Source organism: Nestor notabilis, unplaced genomic scaffold (assembly GCF_000696875.1).
Source record: "Nestor notabilis isolate BGI_N333 unplaced genomic scaffold, ASM69687v1 scaffold5340, whole genome shotgun sequence".
NCBI classification, from domain to species: Eukaryota; Metazoa; Chordata; class Aves; order Psittaciformes; family Psittacidae; genus Nestor; species Nestor notabilis.
Genome location: NW_009911445.1, coordinates 255 through 24,205, shown reverse-complemented (window position 1 = coordinate 24,205; position 23,951 = coordinate 255). Strand labels below are relative to the sequence as shown.

Here is a 23,951-nt window from a genome sequence, read left to right as displayed (position 1 = left end):
TGGCTGGGCCTGCCCGCCGTAGGACACTCCCCTTTGCATCCAAACCCGACGTCTTGAGGGAAATGTTGATGGCTGGTGGTGTAAAGGAGGCTTTTACCGGTCTTGTCCGGTGTGGGGAAAGTGGTCTCAGCAGGGCGGTAGGAAGGAGCGCTGGCAACTGTCCTGTTTATCCCTGTTCCCACAGCATTCCATATCGAATTACTGTAAATAATTAAAGGTCAGCCACCTCCTTTTAATAGCTAAAAGAGTAATTACGTATCCTTTAAGGGTGTTCATTTCAAGGTTTTGCACCTTAGTAAGCACCCAGGCACTGCCAAGAAGGTGGCAGCTGTAAGAAACAGCATGAATCTCTCCCCATCTTAACATAGACTTGCAGACTGGTTTGGGTTGGAAGAGATCTTAAAGCTCATCCAATTCCAACCCCGTGCCACAAGCAGGGACACTTTCCACTAGACCAAGTTGCTCCAAGCCCCGTCCAGCCTGGCCTTGAACACTGCCAGGGATGGGGCAGCCACAGCTTCTCTGGGCAACATGAGCCAGGGCCTCAGCACCCTCACAGGGAAGAATTTCTGCCTAAGGTCTCATCTAAATCTCCCCTCTGTCAGCTTAAAGCCACGTCCTTTCAAATATTATTAAAAGTTGTCCATACAGTATGTTGAATTATTTCCTCACTATTCCACAGTATAAGCAGCTGCCAATCTCACCCTGTCTCTTGTGAATCCCATTGCAGTGATGCTAATGGATTGAACTAAGGTCCCAAGCACAGACACAAACCTCAGCACTGATCAAACGTTATAAGCCAGCACGTGCAACAGTAAGTCACAGCCTCTGGAGATGAGTGGCTACATAATGGTTTGTTCCCGGTTTCATTATCAGTTTGAAAATTTACTGTGATCTAACTTTAAATATGACTTCATGGGTAACTGGTTTTGAGAGTCAGTTATCTTTACCATGAATTAAGCATGCATGACCAAGTCCAGAGTCAATAAACTGGCAACAAAACTATTCTGCTAATAGCTGTATGGTTTTGGTTTGGTTTTTGTTTTGTTTTGTTTTTTCCCCTGTATGTAAGCATGTTTAGGATGATTTGTTAATTGTGAATAGCAGAAAGATCACTGGAGTTTTCAGAGCTGCCAGCCACTCATTTAAACAAATGAATTCCCCTTAGAATTAGAAAGTATGTTGGCATCTATGAAGAAAAAGAAAAAAAAAAAGCCATTTTTTTACCAGTAGTCTTTCTGTTAGATTATTTTCAAGGTTTCTCTTTAAAATGGCCACATTATACCCTGCTGTTTTGATGTAGTCTTACATATAGCTCTTACTTTGAGGGGGAAAAAAAAAGAAGAACTGGTATCTATTTTTCTGTTGATGCATTTCCTTTACAAGTCTGGTGGATTCTGAACATTTCCCCGTCTCTTACGCTGCAAGAAGACGTAAATATTTGTGAAATAAGCTGCTGGATGACTGTTCTGCCAAAGCCATGGCTTCTCAAGAATTTACTGTAAGTTATTTTTAATACTGTGTCTGATTAAGTAGAAATAAATTCAGAAGACACTGTAGCTGCTGTATTATCTAAATATTTTTCTTACTTATCATTATGTCAACATTTTACATGTTTCAAACAGGTATTATACACTCACCAAAAAATGAAAAAATCAAAAACGTGGCAAGATGGAATTCTGAAGATTAGAAGTGGCAGTAATAAGGTGAACAACTCAGATTTAATACCCCTGGGTTTAGTATTGTCTGCTACTGTGGGACTGCCAGTGGCAACCCAGTTGATCTGTGAAACAAAATCAGTTATTTAAAATTCTATTTTTCCATTGCAGGCTATCTTGTTTGATGATAAAGGACAATGTTTGGAGAGTATTTTTATAAAATCTCAGGTATACTTTGTTTGGGCGTGGTTTTTTTAATGATTTTTATGCTTGACTATGATTTGTGTTTCAGGAAGCATTTCAAATTCTTATTCGTTAACTGAGGTAGTACTTATAGCGGATATGAAAGTCTGCCACAATGCAAGTAATGCAAAGCAAAACCAGCTTCTAATTACTGATAAGTCATACTGGTTTTCCGAAACCAGAATAGAGGTTTTGTGGAATTTTATTCCTTTTGGGTAGGAGCAGTGTATTATACTGATATATTAAATAAGCATAACTTGAAGCTAAGTGAGATATATATATAAAAATCTACATACTTATAAGGCAGCTGTGCTATATTAGGTGTATATTTCTGAAATATTTACATGTAAGTATTTAGAAGTCTATAATTACTTGTAAGATTGTTATTGTTTGTTACATAGCACTCAGGTACATACTGCTGCTTTCTCTCCCCTAGGTGAATGCTGGAGACAATTTAGAAAGTGACCGCTATTTGATCACAGTTGAAGCAGTAAAAGTGAATGAAAAATCTTTTGAAGATCAGTCAAGGGAAGCAGAAACTCCAGCAGTGGACAGGAATGGTGTAAAACGGGGTGTCCCACCTCCAAGGCATCTGTCTGTTGGCTTGAAAAGGAAGTTTACGGTACGTCTTAGTTTCAAAAGCTATGTCTGATATGAACATGTATTTTAAAACACAAAGGGCACATCTTTTAATGCATGATAAATACATAAATGATGACTTCCTGTTTGGCTTTTGAGTTGTAAGCCAGAATGTGGTATCAGTAGCTATTTTTTCCAGAGTTCACTAAATCTGGTTTAGCAGGATTGCTATTGCTAAGGCTACAATGAATATCACAAGGGCTTGAGATTACTTCTATACACCTGTGGAATTGTCATGTGTTACTTGAGCAGAACACATTTTATGGAGCATACCCTACTTTCAACATTTGATTGCAAAATGTGAAGTTGATTTCTAAGGAGAATTAATTTAACATTTCTCCCCTAGAGTTTCCAAGGGCCACGCCAAGTTGAAAAGAAAACATCAACAATGGAAGAGGGAGAAAAAACAACATTGCCTTTATCCAAGCAGTGTGAGGGGGCTTTTCCATCCAAGTTTTATGGTACCTCTCCATTATTTTCTACAATTTGCCAGAAGGATGCGGAAACAAGCGTGTCTGCAGACTTTCATGAAGATGCACGTGCAGAGAATAACAGCAAACACATGTCTCTCTCCTCACTGCTTTCAGCTCCATTTCTTGACAGATGTGAGGAGACAGAGAAGCAAAACCCTGATCAATCCATTATGAGGCCAGAATCTCCTCTAATTACTGGGCATACCAAATCTAGTAGTCAGAGTGCTGCTCATGTGGCAGTGTCACACAGCATCAGGAGCACAGCACAGATACTGGCTCTTTTGAAGTCTAAACCAGCCCAAGGATGCAGAGAGCAAACAACACCTCAAGGCACGCAATGTCCTTCTAGGTTTCAGGCATCAGAAAACACAGATAGTTTATATAAAAGAAAAACCACAATCCTATCTGCTTTTTCAGGCAAGCCTGCCAAAAGACTCATGGAAAATATTCAGAATCTGCCTTGTAAGAAGGGAACTGCAAATGATAACAAGGAAGGTAATCCTGAAATGCTTCTAAATTCGGCTGGACTACCTTGTGATAAAGAAGTCACAGGACAGAGACTTGACAAAAAGACAATTAATTCAAGTCAAGATTTACAAGATCCGTGCAGTACCAATAGTTGCTTCCTGCCTGAATCCACTGTAAGTAGAGTGAGTGACAGTCAGTTTGTCCCATCCTCAGGTGACATTTTGTGTTCAGCAAGTCCAATCACCTTGGAGAAAAATCTCTCCAGATACAGAGAGCATTCAGCAAGTAACAATCTTGAGGAGAATTCATCTCTGAAGTTGCAAAGTGCGTTACAGCCAAAACAAGGTTCAGAAAGAAGCTTGGAGGTCTCTGCAGACCTAATATTGACTGGAATTGGAACTGTAAAGCAGGAATTAAGTATGCACGGCAAAGGCTGTAGTCCAGATGAACGGGTGATGGAAGTTAACTTTAATCTACTGGAAGCTTTTGATTTTAATGACACAGACAATGAAGACCTGTGTGAAAGAGCTGAGAATAAGTTCACTGAAGGAGACAAGCTTTCACGAAGTCCTGACTGCTTAAGGGGAGAAGACGTAGCACTAAATACTGCACTGAGACTTCATTCTTGCTGTGAAGTAGTGACACACAGTAAAAATGAAGAACTCAAATGTTCAGCATTTAACAGACAGAATGATGGAAATCACTACACTGGGGGTATAACATCTCAGCTTTGTGACAGCAGTGTCACAGACACAGGGAAAATTGCAGAAGACTCTTCAAACCAAACCGGAATTGCAGTGGAACTTTTGGGTGATAGACATGACATAAAAGAGATTAAGGAAAGCGAATTACGTATTGAAGCCACAACTGAAAAGAAGGATCCTGATGGCTGTGCAGTGCACACCATTAATGGCACGTCACAGATGAAAACCAAGCAGTCCGATCTTTCGCCTGGTGACACAAATGTTAATGAATGTCACGCTAAAACCAGTATGTTTGAAAAATCTGAAACTATTTCATGTATTTCTACCAGCAGAATAATTTCTGCAATGGACAAAAAGACCAAAGAAGATGTTATACAGCTCGGAGGTATGAAATGCCCAGATGTTGATTTAGAAAGCTTCTGGGGTACTGAGAGCATTAAAGCAGACAGTCCTTTGCTGGCTTTGCCACAAAAACCAAATCCTAGCTGTGCCTCATTCCAATACATTGCAGAAAACCCTCAAAAGGTATTTGTCATTCCACATAAGGAAGATAGTCTCATTACCAGAAGTTCTACCTATCCTTTAGGAAAAAACCATTCATCTCCAGAGGAAACAGCAATAGCTGAAACTGAGTTTGAAAATGTAGAGAGCATAAATGCCTTTCGTGAAGCTTGCAAAGGTGAAAGGTTAGAAATGGATTGCAGGAAATGCCCAGCGACAGCTGACAATTCATCAGTTCTTGATTTGGTGAACAACATCACTCTTCTAGGAGCTTTGACTCAACACAGCACAGCATTAGAAAGCTTACAAAAGATGGAGGAAAGTAATAGCATGTTACATGAAGCAGAGACTTCTGAAGAGATATTTGAACCCCTTGTGAAAGATGAAGGTCAGCTTCTATTTTAAAGTGAATTCTGTGTGACTGTAACTGATTTCTGTACTATTGTCTTTCCTGCTGGACTATCACAGTCAGAAATTATATTTTTGGAGTGATATAAATGTTCCCTCATGCAATCTGTGGGCTCCAAAGAAGTGTTTTTGCTTTAGTTTGGTTACATCCTATCCATGTAATTATTTGCATGGGTAAGGTTTGCAAGCCCAGTAAATATGCAGATGTTTTCATGTAAAAAGAATACTATAACTGTAACTTACTATGCTTTTCCATCTCTTGTAGCTACAAAACAACTTACAGAAATGCCTTACTCAGAAAGTATAAAGGCATCTTCATACTTTGATTCTTCTGGCCTTATGGTAACCAATTTTTGACTACGTATATCTATCTGCACAAGATAATTTAATTTTCCACCAGGCTTGTAGAATAAAATTCTCAGTATATGAAACTGTAGAAGTTGAGCTAGAAATTGCTTGGAAACATCAAGTAAGAAACTGATTGTGGCCACCAGATCTCCTCCTGCAGACCCTATTGCCAATAAATATTCAGGAGGCCTAATGTGTGACAAGAAACAATGCAAATTGTAATATTTACTTATGTTTAATATCACATTAGTTGCCTGGTACTTCTTCCCTACCCCATTTGCTTTTAGCATCTATTTTTAATTTTCTTTCATTATCTTTTTGAATGCATGGCCTTCCTAGAATTTTAGCTCTTGGATTGAAATACACTGGTACATCTCTTTGTGCTTCATGCTTCATAATGATTTTTGTCTAAAGCTCTCAATAGTCTTCTTCTTTCAACCCATCCAAAGTGAAAGAAAGATTTCAGATTAAATTCTTTTCTTTTTCTTGTCCCATTTGAAAAGCAAACATTTCTTACCCTATTATGGATTGTTCTGGCTTCCACATTAAAAGGCTGTAATTTAAAATGCTCTCTTGTATAAATATAAGAGATTTCTTAGCTTTTCACTTTAAATTGTTATTAAATTGCTAGACTTACAAGCTTTTGATACTTTTTATGCAGCCCAACCATGTGCTCAATTTATTACAGAAAACAGAGGCATCTATTCTACCAACAGCTTTCTACCAAAGAGACCCTGAGACACCTGACTGCCAGCCAAAGGTATGATTTGACTGGAACTGAAGTATCACGAATAGTGCTTCTTAAATTTCAATTCAGCGGTTTACTATTTGCAATATATTACAACTAGTCCTTATAAAAATGTATTCAGTCTCATAACGGGCTTCTCATTGTTTTTTAGTACATTTGTCTGTGGGAAGTTTTCCATTGAGAGTCTTAAACTTGTATTTTACAATACAAAGAGAAGACTAAACACACTAAATCAGAATATCAATTTTCTGTTGACAAAAACTTTATTGCTGCTGAGTTGCAGGAGTGCAAAAGAAAGACATGGATTTTTTTTTCTCTTATTTTCCAACACGTTATTTTTGTTGTATGCCTGACAAGTACCTTTACTGACTATACATAGTTCCAGAACTTATTTCCAGTTAATGATAACTCCAATATATCACATAGGCTGTTGTGTTTCAAGGGCACCAAGTAAGGGGATCAGCAGCTAGTGAGATAATGTCAAGAGCTCCCCGCTCACAGCTGGGAGGGCAGCACTACCCAGATAATACGAAGTTTGCAGCTGAAAGATTTTTGACACCCCTGTTTTCAAGCAATGATGTCCTTTCTGACTGCAGACAGGTAAAACAATATTTTTCCAAACTTACTCTTTTCAACCTTAGAGCAAGAAAGTCTCCTGTAAATGCAGGATAAAAGACAGTTCATTTTTACAATATTACAATTATATCAAAATCACCAAGAACTGAACACAGTGCTTTGTGGTTAAAACCTTGCAGTTTTAGACAATTATTTGTACTTCATTTTACTTACCTTTGTCATAGGACTATGCATTTGTACAATGTAATGTGGGGTTTTTTTTTTTCCTCTGATGAGTTTCACTTTGAAAAACATAGATAAGTCATAACGTGTGATATTAAACAAAGAAGTTTCTTCTAGAGAGAAGTGGCAGAGGGCTTTTATAATGATTGTTTCCTCGTGTTTGCAGTAATATATTCACCTCAGCTAGATTTGAAATTTGGTATTGAATTATTAAGAGAGTTCCAAAGCAAGGGTTAAAGCTTTCTTTACTGGGTAACGATTCTGTTCCTCCTGGATGCAAAGAAACATGGCATAAAAAAAAAGTATGTTTTTCTACTGCAGTATATATTTCAGTATTTAAAATAATTTAAGAAAATTGATATTTTTTATTTCCAGAATGGGCTAGAGATACTGAAGAATTCTGTCTAGAAATAACATTTAGAAATAAGCTTCATAGAAAAATAATATTTATATAAAGAAGATAAAGAGTTTAATTTCTAACAAGTTTTTGCTTATACTTTTTGGTAAAGTCTCCAGGTTCAGGAAGTTTCCATGGGAATAATACCAACTTTATTGGAGAAAAGAACTTTCAGAAGAAGCCTAACATGACTGAAGAGTCAAGAACAGATCAGTCCTGTAAGTGAAACTAAAAGCAGAATGGCAGCAATTGAACAATTCATCTGCATGACTTCTGGCCTTGGTGTGTTTTCCCTAGCATTGGCATTGAACGTGCATTCTGAACTTCCACCATGGAGAGTGTCAGGCTCAACATCATGTTCTGATCTGAGACAAACACAGTGGACTTCCAGGGAACCCAGTAAGGTGCGAACTGACTATCTCTTCTAGACCTTTTGGGCTTTATTTCCTACGAGTTCATGGTAGCAGTTTCCAGTTTTTGAAAACTGTTTTACCTCAACACTGAGAATAATTTCAATTAGAAAGAGACAGTAAGAAAGAGAATATTGACAACAAAGCTAGAATAGAGGTTTTTTTCCAGTCATTCACTTGACATGTTAATTCTTCATCTGTAGATGATTTCATCAGTACAAATTACTTCCTCACTTGATCCAGAACCCACAGTTTCTCCAGCTTCAGGAAGTGAAGAATCCATTGGAGGCACCCAGGGGCCCCTGAGACACAGGATCTTGCCAACTGGACTGGAACTTTCAGATTTTATTTTCAGTAAGAAATTATAGTTTATAATAGCACGTTGCAATATTTTTGCTGGAAAATTTCTGAGGATTTCTGAAGCACACTGAGTTACACTATACCCTGGGTGCTGAAATAAGACTGAGATATGTCTGGGCAACTACAGAATTAGGTTTGTGTTCATCACACGTCTCTCACAGGGGTGTGTATTACATTTTTAAGCACAATTTTAAACAGCATTTTCCAAATCAGTTGAATTAGCCTTGAATTCCATGCCTCTCTTTCCCCCCAGTTATAGTCTCTTGAATATAATTATCAAGGCCAGGCTGGACAGGGCTTGGAGCAACTTGGTCTTGTAGGTGGTGTTTCTGCCCATGGCAGGGAGCTGGAATTAAATGGGCTTTAAGGTCCCTTCCAACCCAAACCATTCCATGATTCTATTGAAGACACTTCAGTAGAGCGATTTAATTTTATAAAGAAAAATGAGCTTCTAGTTTTGGGAGTAAAAAGGCTGTAAGCTAAGCTTCTAATTCGTATTACTGTTTTCATTTATTGATCTGCTTTAAATTTTCTTCCATATTCAGCTGTCCTCTGACCCACTTCCAGTTGTCATCTATCAATGACTGCCATTTACTGATAATGAATTTAGTTCAAAAGGATGCTTGTGGACTAGATAGAAGCCTCTTTATCTGCACTGGTTAACATTAATGTACACAGTTTTGCGGGTATCTGTTTGGAAAAAGGAGCAAATGTTAAGCTGGCTGTTTTCCAGTCAGCAGCTGCCACTTACCTACCAAGATTATTAGATTAATGACCTCCAAACCACAATCATGTTTAAATAATTTCTATCAAATAATTTCTTTTATACAAGTAGAGTGCCAACAGAAATGTGTTCTGAATGTTGGGGTTTAAGTATTAAAAGAATTGCAGTGGAAATCACTCGCATTGTATGGAAATGTAGTGTGGTACTGCACAGAAAGAACTTGGAATTCTTTCCTTATCTTATTTCTGCACATCTGAAGTTACTGTCCCCTCCGTAAGTGCTACAAGTTGCTTGTAAGATGTATTTGCCCTACAGGACAGGAGAAATCCAACTATCCAGAGGAATGCAACCTCTCAAGAGTCAAACCCCCAGTTAAAACACGAACTCCATTTGTCACGCTTCCTGCCACCGAGAAGATTCCTAACACAGTTTATTCAACTGACAGCGAGGAGATCCAGCAACCTTTTGGCTCTTCAGTAGTCAATTTATGCAACAAGTCAGAGGTATTTCCCATCAGTGCTTTTGGCCCTGAGGACAGAAATTATGAAACCTCTGTGTTTGGAGAGTATACGGAAGAGAGACAAAGGGAGTCTGTGCAAGCAGCGTTCCCTAACGTCACTTCACAATATAGAAAAAGCAAGTGGCTAAAATATCAAAACAATGCTCAGTGTGACTTGATAACTCCGAACAGCAATGGTAGGGAAGTGACTGATGACATCTGTGCTGACAACCTCCTTGGAATGGTGCTGGGTGACACAGGAGAGTGCAGCACTGTGAATAAAAGCGCTCCCGGCTCTGCAGCTCTACTGACAGCAAAGAGCACCCTTCGTAAATGCTCTCCAAATACCAGCCACCAAGATTTGATTTCAGAGAGGAAGTTACTTTCTCCGCACTTCAGTCAGACACCTTTGGCTGAAGCAACACAAAAGGTGTTAAGTCATCTGAGCTGCCACACTGCAACAGGAGCCAGCCAGGTGTGTAACTGTTCAAGCAGATAGATAGAGTTAGAAGTGACAGAAACACATTTTTCTGGACAAAGTAACTGCATTGATCTGATTTTCTGCAAGATATTATCAGTATGATCAGATGAAATGTTTTTACATATGTAATAACATAAGAGCCTCAGCTGCAAAACAGCAGCTTCTAATGTACTTTTTTAAGTGCCATGACTAATCCTTTGTAAAGGTAATTCTTTAGTGCACACGCCACCAGGTTTAGATTCTTCATCTGAATGTTGATGGCAGCAAGATGAAATAAAAGATGTTTGGCTATTTTGTCATCTGTAATTAGTAAGAACATGTTTTCAAGAAATGTTTCTTCTTAATTGCAAAGTCAGCATCGTTTTAATGAGCATCCATATCTTGCTTCAAAGCATAGTCTCTGATTTTTAAAATATTTTCAATTTCTTCAGCTTTAACTGTGGAGAAAAAAGTTATGGCATCGAATAAGCACCTAAAAATTATTACTACAGCTGTTTGTGGCCTGTAAACTGCCTTAAACAAACGGAGTAAATTGGAAAAAAACCCGAAAACCAAACCACAAAAACAAACCAACCACAAAACAAGATTCAGAAGTTGCCAGATCACTGTGTTTGAGAGTTAATGGAAAAGTTAGATTTTTTCCCCCTTTTTTTTGCACAAACTCAGTATGCTGTGTTTTCTAGTTCTTTAAAATCAGAAATGTGAAGTAGAGGTGTGGAAATTACTACAATATTTCATACACACACTGGTATACACACTGTGTGGTCGTTTTTTTTTATATATATATATATAAAAAAAATCCATATATACTGGGTTTTAAAAGGTTTGACAGTCTTCATAGTCAAACTTCCGGGGGTTTTCTGAATGTTTTCTGTTTAGTTGTACTTATTACTGAGAGTGCAATATATAAAAGCAAAAAAGGAAAAATGAGAAGAAAAATGGATAGGTGTTGGCATATCTGCAAAGTAGCCATTTATCAATGTTTGTCTCGTTCAGGGTTTTGCAAGTTGTAATGGTTTCTTTTTCTGGTTTTTAGGACATAACAATTTGTGAGTTGTCTTTTCCTCATGTGGATAAAGTAAAATATGCAAACCTTCCTAAAAGGAAGACTTTCATACCAGCCATGTTTCAGTCACATGTTCAGTACAAACAGATTTTTAAAGCTGCTCTGACAGGTAGGTCTAACACCATGCTATGGAAAATGCTGCTGGTTTTAAACAGTGTGTTTCTGCTGCTTCACAAAGCAGGATGAGAGGGAGAGAGATCATCAGTATCACCTACTGGAACAACTCTGCACATTTGGGTTTGGATATATACTGAAATGTATTTGGGTTCTTTCAGGATGAGATCAAGTATTCTGATTTAGATTTGGAAGTGTCAAATGAAAACATATTTGTTTGAATGCTGTGTACTCATGTAACCATTCTAAGGCTGTACTAATATTTTCTTCTCCGTTCTATGTCAAGAGCAATTGAACATAATGCTATTTGAGTTGTCCCAAAGATTCCACAATGCCCTTTCAAAAGTGGATATATCATTCTACACTTCATTGAAAGATGAGCAAACTGAGAGCAAGGAAAGCTGTGTTCCACTGTGCCATCACATGCATCCTGCTAAGCTTGTTATGACTAAAAAAGAAGGTCAAAACAAGGTGCTGCTCATTTCTTGTTTACAGTTTGGGGTGTTTTTTTGGTGAATAGACCTTACTGTGTGAACAATTACAGGGCAATTGTGTATGATTTACAACTGCAGGTTAAAGTGGCGTGTTACAGTGAACACTTTTAAGATCAGCTGTACTATCCACTGGTGTCCAGAATTGTTGATATAATAGTTTTCTCCATACAGAAACAGTTTTACCTATGTAGAAAGACCTGAATTTTTAATTTTCCTGGTTACATGGGATTTCAGTAAGCTGTGATTACACACCCTGGCTTCAGAAGCGAAGAGTACTGGGAACACACTTGTGGTTTTCAGCCAAAGACAGCAAAACCACAGCTCTTTATCTGATTATTTCTATAGCAGCAAGTACTGGTCTATTGCTTTACTTTTTTTCCCCTTGTTTTGATGTGCTAATAGTCTTTTTTTTTTTTCCTTTCCTCTCCGTTCCCAGGGTCGTTTATTCTATACGTGTGATGCCCCCAAAGCTGAGCAGTGTTCATTTTTCAAGTGGATAGAAGACGTGAACCCCGCACAGACAAAATCCAGACCTAGTGTAGCACTTCATGATATAAAAAGTATTGGGACATACCTCAGAAGTCAAAAGATTTCTCTCTATGAGGAATGCCAGCTTTTGGTGAGGTATTCTGACACGCTATGCACTCTTCAGCATGTAGATGAGGCCCTCAGTGACATGGTTTAGTGGTGGCCTTGGCAGCGCTGGGGAAACGGTTGGACTTGATGATCTTAAAGGTCTTTTCCAATCCAGTTGATTCTATGATTCACATATGCTTATGTGAATTGCAGGATTTATAAACATTCCAGTATATTCACTAGCATTTAACAGACACTTTTACTAACTATGGTAAAAGAAGCTTATAGTTCTCTGTAGAAATGTCATAGCCAAATTAGTGAAGGAACTCAGCATTCAGGTCAGCACTCTTTTCAGCAAGAATCAAAGCTTCTTCCCAGCAATTGATCAATTGTTTAATGAAATCCCCTGTGATTGCTGCATTTGAATTACTGTTTTTTTAAGCTTTCATAAGAGAATTTGGTTTATTCTCTTAGTGATTCTAATTTTAATGTTAGAAGTTATATTGAAGGCTATCCTGTGCTGCTTAACTACAGGGAAAACAATTTAATTCTGGCTGTATACGACAGAAGTATTTTGCAGTCAAGAAAAATGTATTTGAAACTTGGTAATGTAAGATGATGGACACCTACCAAGGTCTGTGCTGTATAATTTGCTCCAATCTGTGGAGCTTGCTTAATTTTCGTGGTGAATCCAAAATATGCTGATTGTTTACATACTCTAAAATTACAATTTAACAGGAAAGGCTTTGAAATTCAAACACAGCCGTGTAGTAAGTTCAAGAAATTGATGAATACGTCTGCCAGATTTGATGGTGATTGCAAAACCAAATTATACCTCAAACTAAGCAGAAAGGAGCATTATTCTCTCTATAGCAAAGGTGAGCAAATCTTAAGCATCAGAATTGTCCCTGTCATGTTGTGCTTTTTAAAGTTTTAATTTGTCACCTAAAGAGAAAAAACAAATCCTATTTTTAAACTCCTGACAAACATGATAATTCAATTCTCATTCTAGAAGGGCAATGAACTATCTCATTAATTCATCTTTTCTTGTTCAACTACCTCAGAAAAATATAAATTCCATGTCCTTGGCTTTGAAGGTATTAAATCTAAATCATTAAGTTTCAGGAAAGACCAATATTCAAAGAGATTATATTTAAGGAAAATCTTGATGTAAAAACTGGTGTTTCAGCAGTTGCTGCGTATTTCTTCTCAATTATTAAAATCTCACAAAGTTGGAGGACATTCAGTGATTTGTTCCAAATACTCCCTGAAATGTGAATACTTCAAACCTGTCAGAAGTCAAATGCTGCTGAGTGCACCAGGAGAGAACTTCACAGTCACCATCAATTTCAGACAGTAACTACTAGAGGAACTGCAACTTATTTATTCACTCTTTCTGAACCGAACCAACACTTAGTTAGGACTTTCTAATACCCCCTACTTTGACGTTAGCAGGGGTTTAATTTGCAGTGTAGTGAATGCTGAGCTGTTTTGTCTAGCTACATTTTCTTTATAAGACAGCATTAGAAGTTCATGAGAGCTCTGTTTGAGTTTTTCTTGACAGATGATATTTGGGTTGTTTCGAAGACTCTCAACTTTGATCCCCTTGATACTTTCATTGCAACTAGTGCTTTCTTTGGACCATCCTCCACCAATGAAATAGAATTGCTACCACTGAAAGGCTACTGTCCGTCAAACTGGAGATCAAATAGTGAGTTCTACACCAAATAATTCAGAATTGGGGCAAACAACTACTGAGGGAAAAATCTGGCCAGTGGTGAAGGATGAGATTGGAATTTCTCAAATCTAATACAGTAATTTATTCACAGGATTTTCTTTTCTTGTATATTTAAGTATGTAATTTGAACACAGTACTTAGTGGAATTAAACCTGTGACGTGGCTGGTAAGAAATTCTAAATGGGGGATGAAGAAATGGAGATAATATAAACAATGCAGTAAATAATATAATATAGAATGAAAATTGACTGTCAGGAGTGCAGGTAACAGGAGCATGTTATCACTGTCCTTGAAGAACAAACCAACAGAAACCCCAAACAACTCACTATGGAGAATTTCTATAAAAGGCCATGTATTAATCTGTGATTTGGCTGTTCCATCCTTTCTTTCTGTGCCTTTGTTGCTACAGTGTAGAATGGCTAAAAAATGGGGGTTTCAAAATTCAGGAAAACCAAATCTGTCTTGTTTTAGTTATTTTCACCATCATGTTTTAAAGCAACTTGGTTTGTATTACAGGAAGCTAATTCCTCTTTTGGCATTTTGTAATTCACTTATCTAGCTGATATACAAAATTTTGGCTAATTTCACTTTTTCCTAATCTTACCTCTCTGTGGCCTTTTCAGTGTTTGTACATGCCCTGCTGGTTTGTAACGCTAGTGGTGAGCTTGCATCTTTAAGAAATATGGAGGAGCACTTCAATCCATCTACGTTACCATTAATACCACATCTACTAAAAATGTAAGTTGGTCTTTCAGTAATACTGTAAGCATACATTGTGCCAATTGGTACAGAGAAGACACCAACAAAACCACCATTGAGTTTGCCCTATTAAAAAGTGGAGGAGGAAAACTGAAAACAGAAAAGCAGTGCAATCAACTGTTGACAATGCAATTTTCATTTATATGGAAAAGAAAATGTATTGGTTGCTTAACTCAAAATTGTAATTTTGTAGGGATTTTTTGTCTTAAAACTTACCTGCAGCCCATGTTTTACAATCTAGACATTAATATTAGGCATTATTATAACATTAGTCACTGACTGATCTGTATCAGGGTAATGAATACGCTTCATAGGGGTTCAGTGGAACTGGTTTTCCTCCCCATTGTTTAGCATCCCTTTACACAAATACAAAATATCTTCTCGGACAATCAGACCGATATAGGGGTATTTCCAATGCTGCTTGTGACTCACTGTATAAAAGAAGGAACTAAATGAGTCCCTGCTACCACCAACTATGTTCTTCTACTGCTCTTAATTCTGTCAGTCTTGTGTCTTTGAAGTCAGTCAGATGGAAAGTGTTAACATAGAGCAAGAATGGTAAAAACCAGAAACCTGTTTCATGTGATCCAGCTGTTGCCCAGGGAAGTAATAAGGGGCAGCGTTAGTTAATTACAAAGCCTGAGCATTTCAATGTCAGGTGAGTAAGAATATCAGAACCACGACTATCAGAACATAAGAATATCAGAACAAATTATATATATGCAGTATTATAGCACAACTTTTGACCACCGTATTTTCCTTAGGAATTTTGATTCTGAAAATGCTACTAATAGAGTCAAGAAAAGCAAATTTACTCCACCTGCCCTCAGCCTGAAATGCACAACAACGCACGGACCGATCAGCAGTGAAGTGGCAATGGGATTAGCTAAGAAGATTATCCAAACATTCTCGTTGAACCCAGATCAAGCTACATCGCTGCTTCACATAGCTCAGATGATGACCTCCTGTGAAAACACCAAACCATTGGAAGAACGTCGGATCCTCCCGATCACAATCATACGTGGTACACTGCAAATAATTGTGATGAAACAGTAGTCTTGTTTCCTTAATCATATATGTACAATTCCAGGCAGACTTAAAAAGGGATTCTTATGTCTACGTAAATGTTCACTTACTTTAAATGTAGCGCAAAAATGAGCTTGATTGAGCTGCCCCTGTGTATGGAATATCCTTTTAAACTCTATTGTAACGCTGCTTTCCTCACCTACTTCATGCATTTCCTGAAAATTCTTTTCCTGGATGAGGTCGCTCTGATAATGATGTTGACATTATAACAACCGTTCCACCAGCACGGAGCTTCTGATCCCTGAATTTTCATTCTGACTTTTGCAGGATTTCACATAAGCAGATTTCTGTCCTAGCAAGATCTATTAAAAAAAAAAAATAAATAGGGGAGTTATTTAGTGTCTTCTGCTTATTTCTTTTCATATTAACCCACTTTTTTGTCATGTATGGCCTTTGCTAAATTGTAATATCTTTTTTTTTTTTTATTATACAATGTTACTTGTTGATGTATACTTCCTTAAATCTTTGTTTTATTCCTTTTCAACACATACAAAAAGGCAAGGATAGGAACATCTTAGTTCAAAGATTATTTGTTTAAAATCAGTATTGAAAAGCAGTTACCATAAATGTAAGTTTTCAGATCCTCTCAAAGGCATTGGCAATAATGACACTCTTAGTGCAGGTACCACTGCACTTAAATTGTCTGAGCTTTTGTTAGGCTGTCAGGCACATTAATCTAGTTAAAATTATTAATCCCTCAAACTCCTTATTTTGCAGCTGGTATAAGGGATGTGCATGCAGATACTTGTATTATTGCAGTGTAATGATGAGACTCCTTAGCAAGTATTGCATGTACTCAACCAGAAAATTTAGGAAAAATACAATAGCTTCCTCTCTTCTGTAGTTTTTTACAAACTTATGCATGCAGTAAATGGGAAGTGTAAGGTGACTTGTTGCCCCTGGATATTTAGAGCTGCTGAAGCAAGCATGTGCAATGTTTTTCCAGAAATCTCAGCATGAGATAAACGGAAGTTGTAACAGCTGATTAAAACTGTACTTTCTTGAAGAGTTTCACTTGTAACTTTGGCTTTTTCTCCCAAAATAACAGGTGTTTTTGGAGCTGGGAAGAGCTACATGCTGTCTGTTGTGATCTTGTTCCTAGTACAGCTCTTTGAAAGCAGTGAAACTACAGAGGGTTCAAGGCCAGCTCCATGGAAAGTTCTGATTGCTTCTTCCACCAACACTGCCGTTGACAGGATACTCCTGTGGTAGGTTACTGAGATTGTTCCAAAAACAGCAATGCACTTATATAGTAAAGATAATCGTGTTGATAATTGTGGTATAATTCCAGTATAACACCTCAGAAAGATGGCATTCTTTCCCCAGAAAGTGTCACACATGGGCTTCGAGTCTACCCTTGCTCCTTTGCACAGCATGCACAGTGCCTTACAGACTGTAAGGCTAGCTGCACTGAGCAGCTGAGTCTCTGTCTCAGCAGATTACTAGTAAAATCCATCATGACAGAAAGGCATAGCGCTCAGGAATCTTCAGGAAGTAGCAGCAGAGGAAGGAGAGATGGAGAGAGAGGGAGAGGCAGAGAGAGTCAGACTTGGGAAGCACCAGCATGAAGCTAACGTGAAATAAAACTCATGGTTTGGAAGGGTAAAAGGAAGGAAGGGCAAGTACAAATGGAAGACCATTTATGAGAGGAGAATCGTCAAGTCTTTAAGCATTTCTGATACAAATCATGATGAGGTAATTTACTTCGATTTATTTGAATTGTGGCCTGAGTTACTTCATCTCGGTAATCACAGAGCTTTATGTTCTAAGATGTCTGTTAGCCTTTTTAGAGCCACTTCTGCATTTTTCAAAATGTCTTTTTACATTTCTGTAACCTGTATCATCTCTTTTTCTTCAAAGTCTACTCGAGCTTGGATTTGAGGATTTTATCAGAGTGGGAAGCATTAGGAAAATCACCAAAGCAATTCTTCCCCACAGGTAAGAATCTTCATCTTTGAGGGATCTTAAGTGATTCTAAGATTCATGATAACATGCATGCTGTAAAATTACAATTTTGAAATAGAAAGAAACAATGAAAGTGCCATTCAAAATGTGGTTGTAATATGCCTGTCTCAGGGTTCAGGTCTCACAAAGTGGAGAAATTTTACCTCGATTTGGGAATGCCGCTTGTTGCTGAACAGAGCTGATGCTTTTGAAGGGGAAGTAGTAGAGGAGAACAAAATAATGGTGGTTACAGATTTGGGAGTTTATACAAGGAGAAAAAGCAAAACAGATAGACTTGAAATAGGTATCTACTGCCGCAGTGCTAAGAACTAGGAAGAAGTCACCATAAATGTAATGTCCAGAGAATTACTGGTAACAACTCATGAATTCCATACTATTTATCCATATTATCTTTGCTATAGTGTTCTGGTGTTTGTCATTTAACACTTAAGACCAAGCAACCTACATAGCACTTTCAACACAATTTGAGAGAACAAAGTATATTCAAGATGAATAAAGATTAAATTTCTCTTCCTTGGTGTCAGTAGCATAGCAAGGGTATAAAATGAATAAAAAACTTCTCCTTGGTCTTACTCCACTCTGAAGTCAGCTGTGCACTTGGAAGAGTCATTTGCTACGTGTCTGTCTCTGGTTGGCTTGGGAGGGTCTGAGCTGGTGAGATAAAGGGCTGTTTTAAAACAGGTATTATAGTAGTCTATATCTCAGCTGAGTTTGGGATAGGTTAGTGCATTGAGCTGTTACGTATAAAGTATGATTATTTCCCTGTATTAAGGGAACCCAACACTGAAAGCACTGTTATTTTCAATCTTTTTGAAGTTTACATGCTGGCTCAGTCAACGAAAATGATCAGCTAAAAGAGCTGCTTGCTCTCATGAAAGAAGATTTATCTCCAGCTGAAAAAATGTATGTAAGGAAGAGTATTGAGCAACACAAACTGGGGACCAATAAAACCATACTGCAACAGGTACAGTCAAAGTGAAGGGATGGGAAAGGGAGGATTCAGTGTCTTATCCACGAAGTCCAGCAAACGGGAACTGGGAATCACCTCTCACACCTGCCAAGCTCCTAGTTTTGAAAGATAAAATGAATGTTAGGACTAAGACAGGTTGGATTCCACAGGTAGTAGCATCTTGCCTGTGTATAACTTCTCCAAGTCAAACTTGCAGTTCCTGTTTAGTGACAGGACACAGAAACCCCTTTTGATCTTGACTGCAACCTGATTTAGTATTGCCAATCTAGTTTACAAGGTGGGGAGAGAAAAATCTCTGAGCACGGCTAGTCTGCGCTGCCATCTTGAAACTAAAATGTATGTAGTCATAAAGGTGAAAGATAAGGACTGAGTTAAATCTATCCTAATGTATCAACTGCCAAGGAGATTTCTAATATATTTGAAGTAACTCTTCATGAAAGTATTACCTCTTAAGATTACTGCTACTTCTTGTAGAAACATCTTCTCAATTTCTGAACACCTTAAGCACAAGAAATGGCCCTTGGATCCATCTCCATGTATACACAGTGCCTTTTACTGGAAGTTAGAACATAATTTTTTGAGACCCACAAGAAAAACACAGCATATAACAAAACTGCTAAAAATTAGTTTAGGTATATTCTAGTGCTGAAGCTATAGTTAAGTGCTGCTCAGAGCTTAACTATTAAATGATCTTAACTTCTGGTCTACCTGTTTTTCCTTCACTACTAACCAAGGTGAAAGTGGTGGGAGTAACCTGTGCTGCCTGCCCATTCCCTTGCCTGAATTCTCTTCAGTTTCCTGTTGTGATTCTGGACGAGTGCAGCCAGATGACTGAACCTGCTTCTCTTCTTCCTATTGCAAGGTACAGCCTTCCTTTTGTGTTTCAGCAGAGAAATAACTTCAAGTTAGCAGTGACACAACCTCAAATAATTGCCAGACTTGCACATCTTTTGAAGAACATGAACTCCGAGGTCTCACCTTGGAAAGCAAGAGGAGTGATTTTAAATTGAGACCTGCTCTTCAGTGCCTTGAGTTATTTTCATACGGAAAGAGGGCAGTGAAGAAGGGAGCCTGATGGAAAGCAACCTGTGATATATAAACACAGCACATGCTTTCATCATGAATAGTTTGGCATCCTTTTTTAGAACTTTTTTTCCTCATTTTTTAACATTCTTATTTAGGTTTCAGTGTGAAAAGCTGGTCCTTGTTGGAGACCCTAAGCAGTTACCACCAACTATTCAAGGGTCAGAGAGTGTTCACGAGAAGGGACTGGAGCAGACTCTCTTTGACCGGCTTTGTCTAATGGTATGTACCAATAACCAGAGACAGAGAGTGAACTGCAGGTCCACTGGAGCCACTGAAAGAGTTCAGTTGTGAGCGGGTCAGTGTTTCAGCCTGGTTTTTAATGAAGCAGCTTACACTCTAGCGTATTGCTCCGTAAAGGTTATTTTCACAGTGCTTATAAATTTCTAAGCATAACGGATGTAAAACAAGAAGGACTGAAAAACAATGACAGATTCTCCCTCCTTTTTGTGCAATTTTCCATCCAGGTAGAAGAATTGGGGGCCACGGTATTTGTTCTGACTTTAGTTGAAGTGAGTGTACAGAGGTTAAGCCAGCTTACTGCAGGAATTGCTTCCTCTTACATCTTATTTGCCCGAGCTGGCATTGCAAAACATTTAGTAATTCTTTTTCCTTGTCACACTTCCTGTATCATAATTCTTTAGGGACATAAAGCAATAGTTCTTCGGACACAGTACCGATGCCACCCTGCCATCAGTGCCATAGCCAACAACCTGTTCTATGATGGAAATCTGATAGATGGCATTTCTGAGGAAGACAGGAGTCCTTTACTGGATTGGCTTCCAACACTGTGCTTTTATAATGTTAATGGGGTAGAGCAAGTAAGTTTTTAAACATTTCTTATATAAAACCTCAATATTGTAGGTTTTCCTCAATTTTATTTCTCCTTTTTTTTTTTTTTTTTTGCATTCTGCTGTCTGTGAGAACTAAATTGGAAATCTTCTTCCCCATTTTCAGACTGAAAGAGACAACAGCTTTTATAACATGCCAGAAGCTCATTTCACGGTCAAGCTCACCCAGGCTCTGATTGCCAGCGGAATAGAAGGATCTGCAATCGGTGTAATTACTCTTTATAAGTCACAGATGTGTAAGGTTTGTGGAACGTATCATCAATAAAACAGTTTTCTTTAATATGTTTGTTTAGAATAAACTTAGGCTCTAGTTTAACTACAAAGAGTCAGATAGAAGTGACAAAGAATGCTGGACAGGTAAATGAATCAGGGGCTGTTACAAACTGGTACATGTCATAAGGATGGGTAACAGTCGTCTGCTTAGTAAAATTGGAGTTGTTCCTCACCCAGTCAGCTGTAGCATGACAAGGGCTGCTGTGATTACTAAGTAACTCATTAGTAACTCATTCATCACCCTCCATATTCATTTGTCTACAGATTCAGAACTTGCTCTGTGGAGTACAGACTGAGGTTTCCAAAATTAAAGCTGTCCAGGTGTCCACTGTAGATGCATTCCAAGGAGCTGAGAAGGAGATCATTGTTTTGTCCTGTGTAAGAACGAGGCAAATTGGGTTCATAGACTCGGAAAAGCGAATGAATGTTGCGCTGACAAGAGCAAGGAGACATCTGTTGATCATTGGGAATCTGCCCTGCTTAAGTAGGAACAGACTGTGGGGAAGAGTAATTCATCACTGCAAAGGTAATAACTTCTTTTCCTCTATTTTTGAAACCATGCAGCTCATCTTCTGTAATTATATGTAAGAGACTTTATAGTGTCCATACATACTATATAATATAGAAAGTATAAAGTATGCGTACTATATAAACCAGTATATTTACTACATATAAAATATATGTCAGGAAAATGCAACTATTTGCAAGCTGCATGTTTGCAGTTTTACCTGCAAACTGCTTTTAGACTTGAAGGGCATTTGGTATCTGGTAGTGGGACTTCTTTTTCTTCCTTTGATGCCATCAGACAGTGACACAAAGAGCACACTAGTAAGGGAGAGCTGAAATCCTCTAGCCCTTTCCCTGTTTGTTTTACATAGTAGACCCAGGCAGAAACAAGTTATAAACAAATTCTACATATCACTATTTCTGCGTAGACAGTATTGAATAAAGGAAAGAAAAATGTGCAGCATCTTTCTGTAAGTAGAGACTCATTGTTTTTGGAAGATAAATTTTGAGTTGGTAATAAAAAACCTCAATGCTACTGGGACATGAGCTAATTCTACCAAGTAATTCCCAATTGCTTTGCTTACAGGCCACTGTCTACTGAATACGTGTGGCTGTTTTATCAGACCACAGAGGCAAAAAACAGGTTTTGAAAATCAGGTTTTTCTGACAGTTGCCACAGAATTTGCTGTGAACTTTAACTGTAATTGAGTATTTATGCATTTGAAAGCTAATACTGCTGTAAAAAAAAAAAAAGAACCAAATGTGCCTGTCACCATCTAAATTCTTCTGTGGTGACTTCCTTTGAACTAGAAAAGCAAGAGATGGAACACTCTCCAAATTTCTACAGTACATTCAATAAACTCTGGCTGAAGTCAGAGCACATCCCCTGTTGAAGGGCCTTACTACAGCCCCATGACACTCCAAAGGAATTGCTCAGTTTCTAAAGCAACTGATAACAAATCCCTTCAAAAATAAGTACCAAGATAATAATTTACCTGCTGGTTGGTATCAAATGAAGCATCTCTTTAATGGCTGAACTCTGAACAGTTTTCAAAGTAGAAATGTTACAGCCATGTGCTAAGTGTGGGGAAGTAGATGTTTGCATCACCACAGGCTGATTTAGATGATGGATGCTGCAAAATGAGATGTAATTATCCTGTTTATTACTGCTTTTAGGATGGGAAAATGGATTGCAGCATGTAAGCCTGTGTGAGCAGCAGCTAAACGACATTCTTAAGTCTTACTGGGAGAAACAGAAGGAAGAGGAGCAGAGTAAGAAGGAAAAATAAAAGGTGCATCTGTTTGATGAAGAAAAGATGAACTGCATGTCTATAAAAACAATCAGAATGATTGCACACCATTTATATTTAATGGGGGAGATTTTTGTTTGGATCTCAGTGGTCTGATACTTCTGGTTTGACCCCCTTTCTATGTCAAAAAATGAATAAAGTGACTCATCTGCTTGATAACTGAAATCCCTGTATGCTTACAAAGTACTTAAATGTGTTGGCAGTGTTTCGTTACTCTTCAGGGTAGGTATATACATGTGACATTGTACCTTAGAACAATTCTGCCACCTTGCACATTTAAATTGGTGAAGACCGCATTCAGAGCCTCCACCCGAAGGTGGCCGGGTCCGGACGGTTCCTCCTGCCGCCGCGAGGTGGCGCTGCCCGCCCGGTGGGGCCAGTGAATGGACCCGGGAACCGGGATAGACCCGGGAGAGCCCCGGGACCCCGTTAGGGACCCCAGGACAGACCCCGTCCTTCATCACTAGCACCGCTCCTGGCTCCAGGGAACGCCAAGCTCTCGGGCATGGAGAAGGGCAAAAGAAGGAGCAGCGGCAGGTTGAATAGCGCCTTTAAATTCTGGCTGACACCTCTGTCCCAGCTCCCTAAAATCTCAATCAACAAGCCATTAGAACTCGACGGGAGTAAAACTAAATCCTCGTTTAAGTGTATTTATCCGCTCCCTTTTCTCTCTTTCAAATGCTAAATCCATTTCAGCATATGCCCCTTCTTTCTCTCGCCTTTCTCTAAAGACCAGCAGCCCGGACCACTCTTGTAAATATGAAAGATGCTAATCATATGACATATCACGTCTCAGTCGGAGCCTGGAATAAAGCCTTAAGATTTGGGATCATTGCCTCCAGACAACAGCTTCATCAGCCGGAAAGTTGGTTTTTTTCTCCCTTCCTTCAACTCTCAATCCCCTCTTTGTCTGGGGGAAAATGCAGCCAACTCAAGCCACCCCAGCCATATGGTTCACTCTGTGTTTTCTTAGTTGAAGCCTGAATTGTTTGTGACTTGCGAAGGGGTTCTTTTTTTTCCCCCCTCTTTTTTTTTGGGGGGGTGGTGGGGGAGAAGTGTGTATAAAGACATAGAAGAGGCTGCCCTGTACTGAGGCAGCTTTGCCAGGCTACGACATGTTCCTCACATGTCAGTTTCACACACTCCTGCAGCCACTTCACAGCTCTGCCCCAGAGCCACAAGATTGACCCCCCAGCCACAGTAACACCCCCAGTCCCAGGGATCTTACTCTCCCTTTGGTTATTTTTCCCTTTGGTGGATGGCAACACCTTCTTAAAATGTGATTTGTTTCATTCAGACT

The 23,951-nt window shown here is 38.6% G+C and overlaps 1 protein-coding gene across 1 annotated transcript; it reads left to right on the top strand.

The window, feature by feature from the left end:
* The first annotated feature begins 1,480 nt into the window (after positions 1-1,480).
* ZGRF1 (zinc finger, GRF-type containing 1) lies at positions 1,481-22,642 on the top strand. The gene is made up of 27 exons (XM_010014768.1): positions 1,481-1,501; positions 1,626-1,706; positions 1,830-1,886; positions 2,338-2,523; positions 2,887-5,074; positions 5,360-5,436; positions 6,104-6,202; positions 6,617-6,790; positions 7,498-7,603; positions 7,683-7,784; positions 9,195-9,853; positions 10,896-11,034; positions 11,326-11,510; positions 11,970-12,157; positions 12,848-12,987; positions 13,674-13,820; positions 14,471-14,585; positions 15,371-15,630; positions 16,741-16,900; positions 17,553-17,630; positions 18,474-18,621; positions 19,362-19,489; positions 19,809-19,932; positions 20,355-20,531; positions 20,668-20,802; positions 21,099-21,360; positions 22,518-22,642. The coding sequence occupies exons 1-27, from the start codon at positions 1,481-1,483 to the stop codon at positions 22,628-22,630; spliced, it is 6,249 nt and encodes a 2,082-aa protein (XP_010013070.1). The 3' UTR covers positions 22,631-22,642.
* The last annotated feature ends 1,309 nt before the right edge of the window (positions 22,643-23,951 follow it).

Bases quoted from the DNA above. Each gene is read 5' to 3' on its own strand.
- ZGRF1 (XM_010014768.1), top strand. From the start codon at position 1,481: ATGGCTTCTCAAGAATTTACT. The intron at 19,933-20,354 runs GTATGTACCAAT...ATAATTCTTTAG, and splicing joins TTGACCGGCTTTGTCTAATG to GGACATAAAGCAATAGTTCT. The intron at 21,361-22,517 runs GTAATAACTTCT...TACTGCTTTTAG, and splicing joins AGTAATTCATCACTGCAAAG to GATGGGAAAATGGATTGCAG.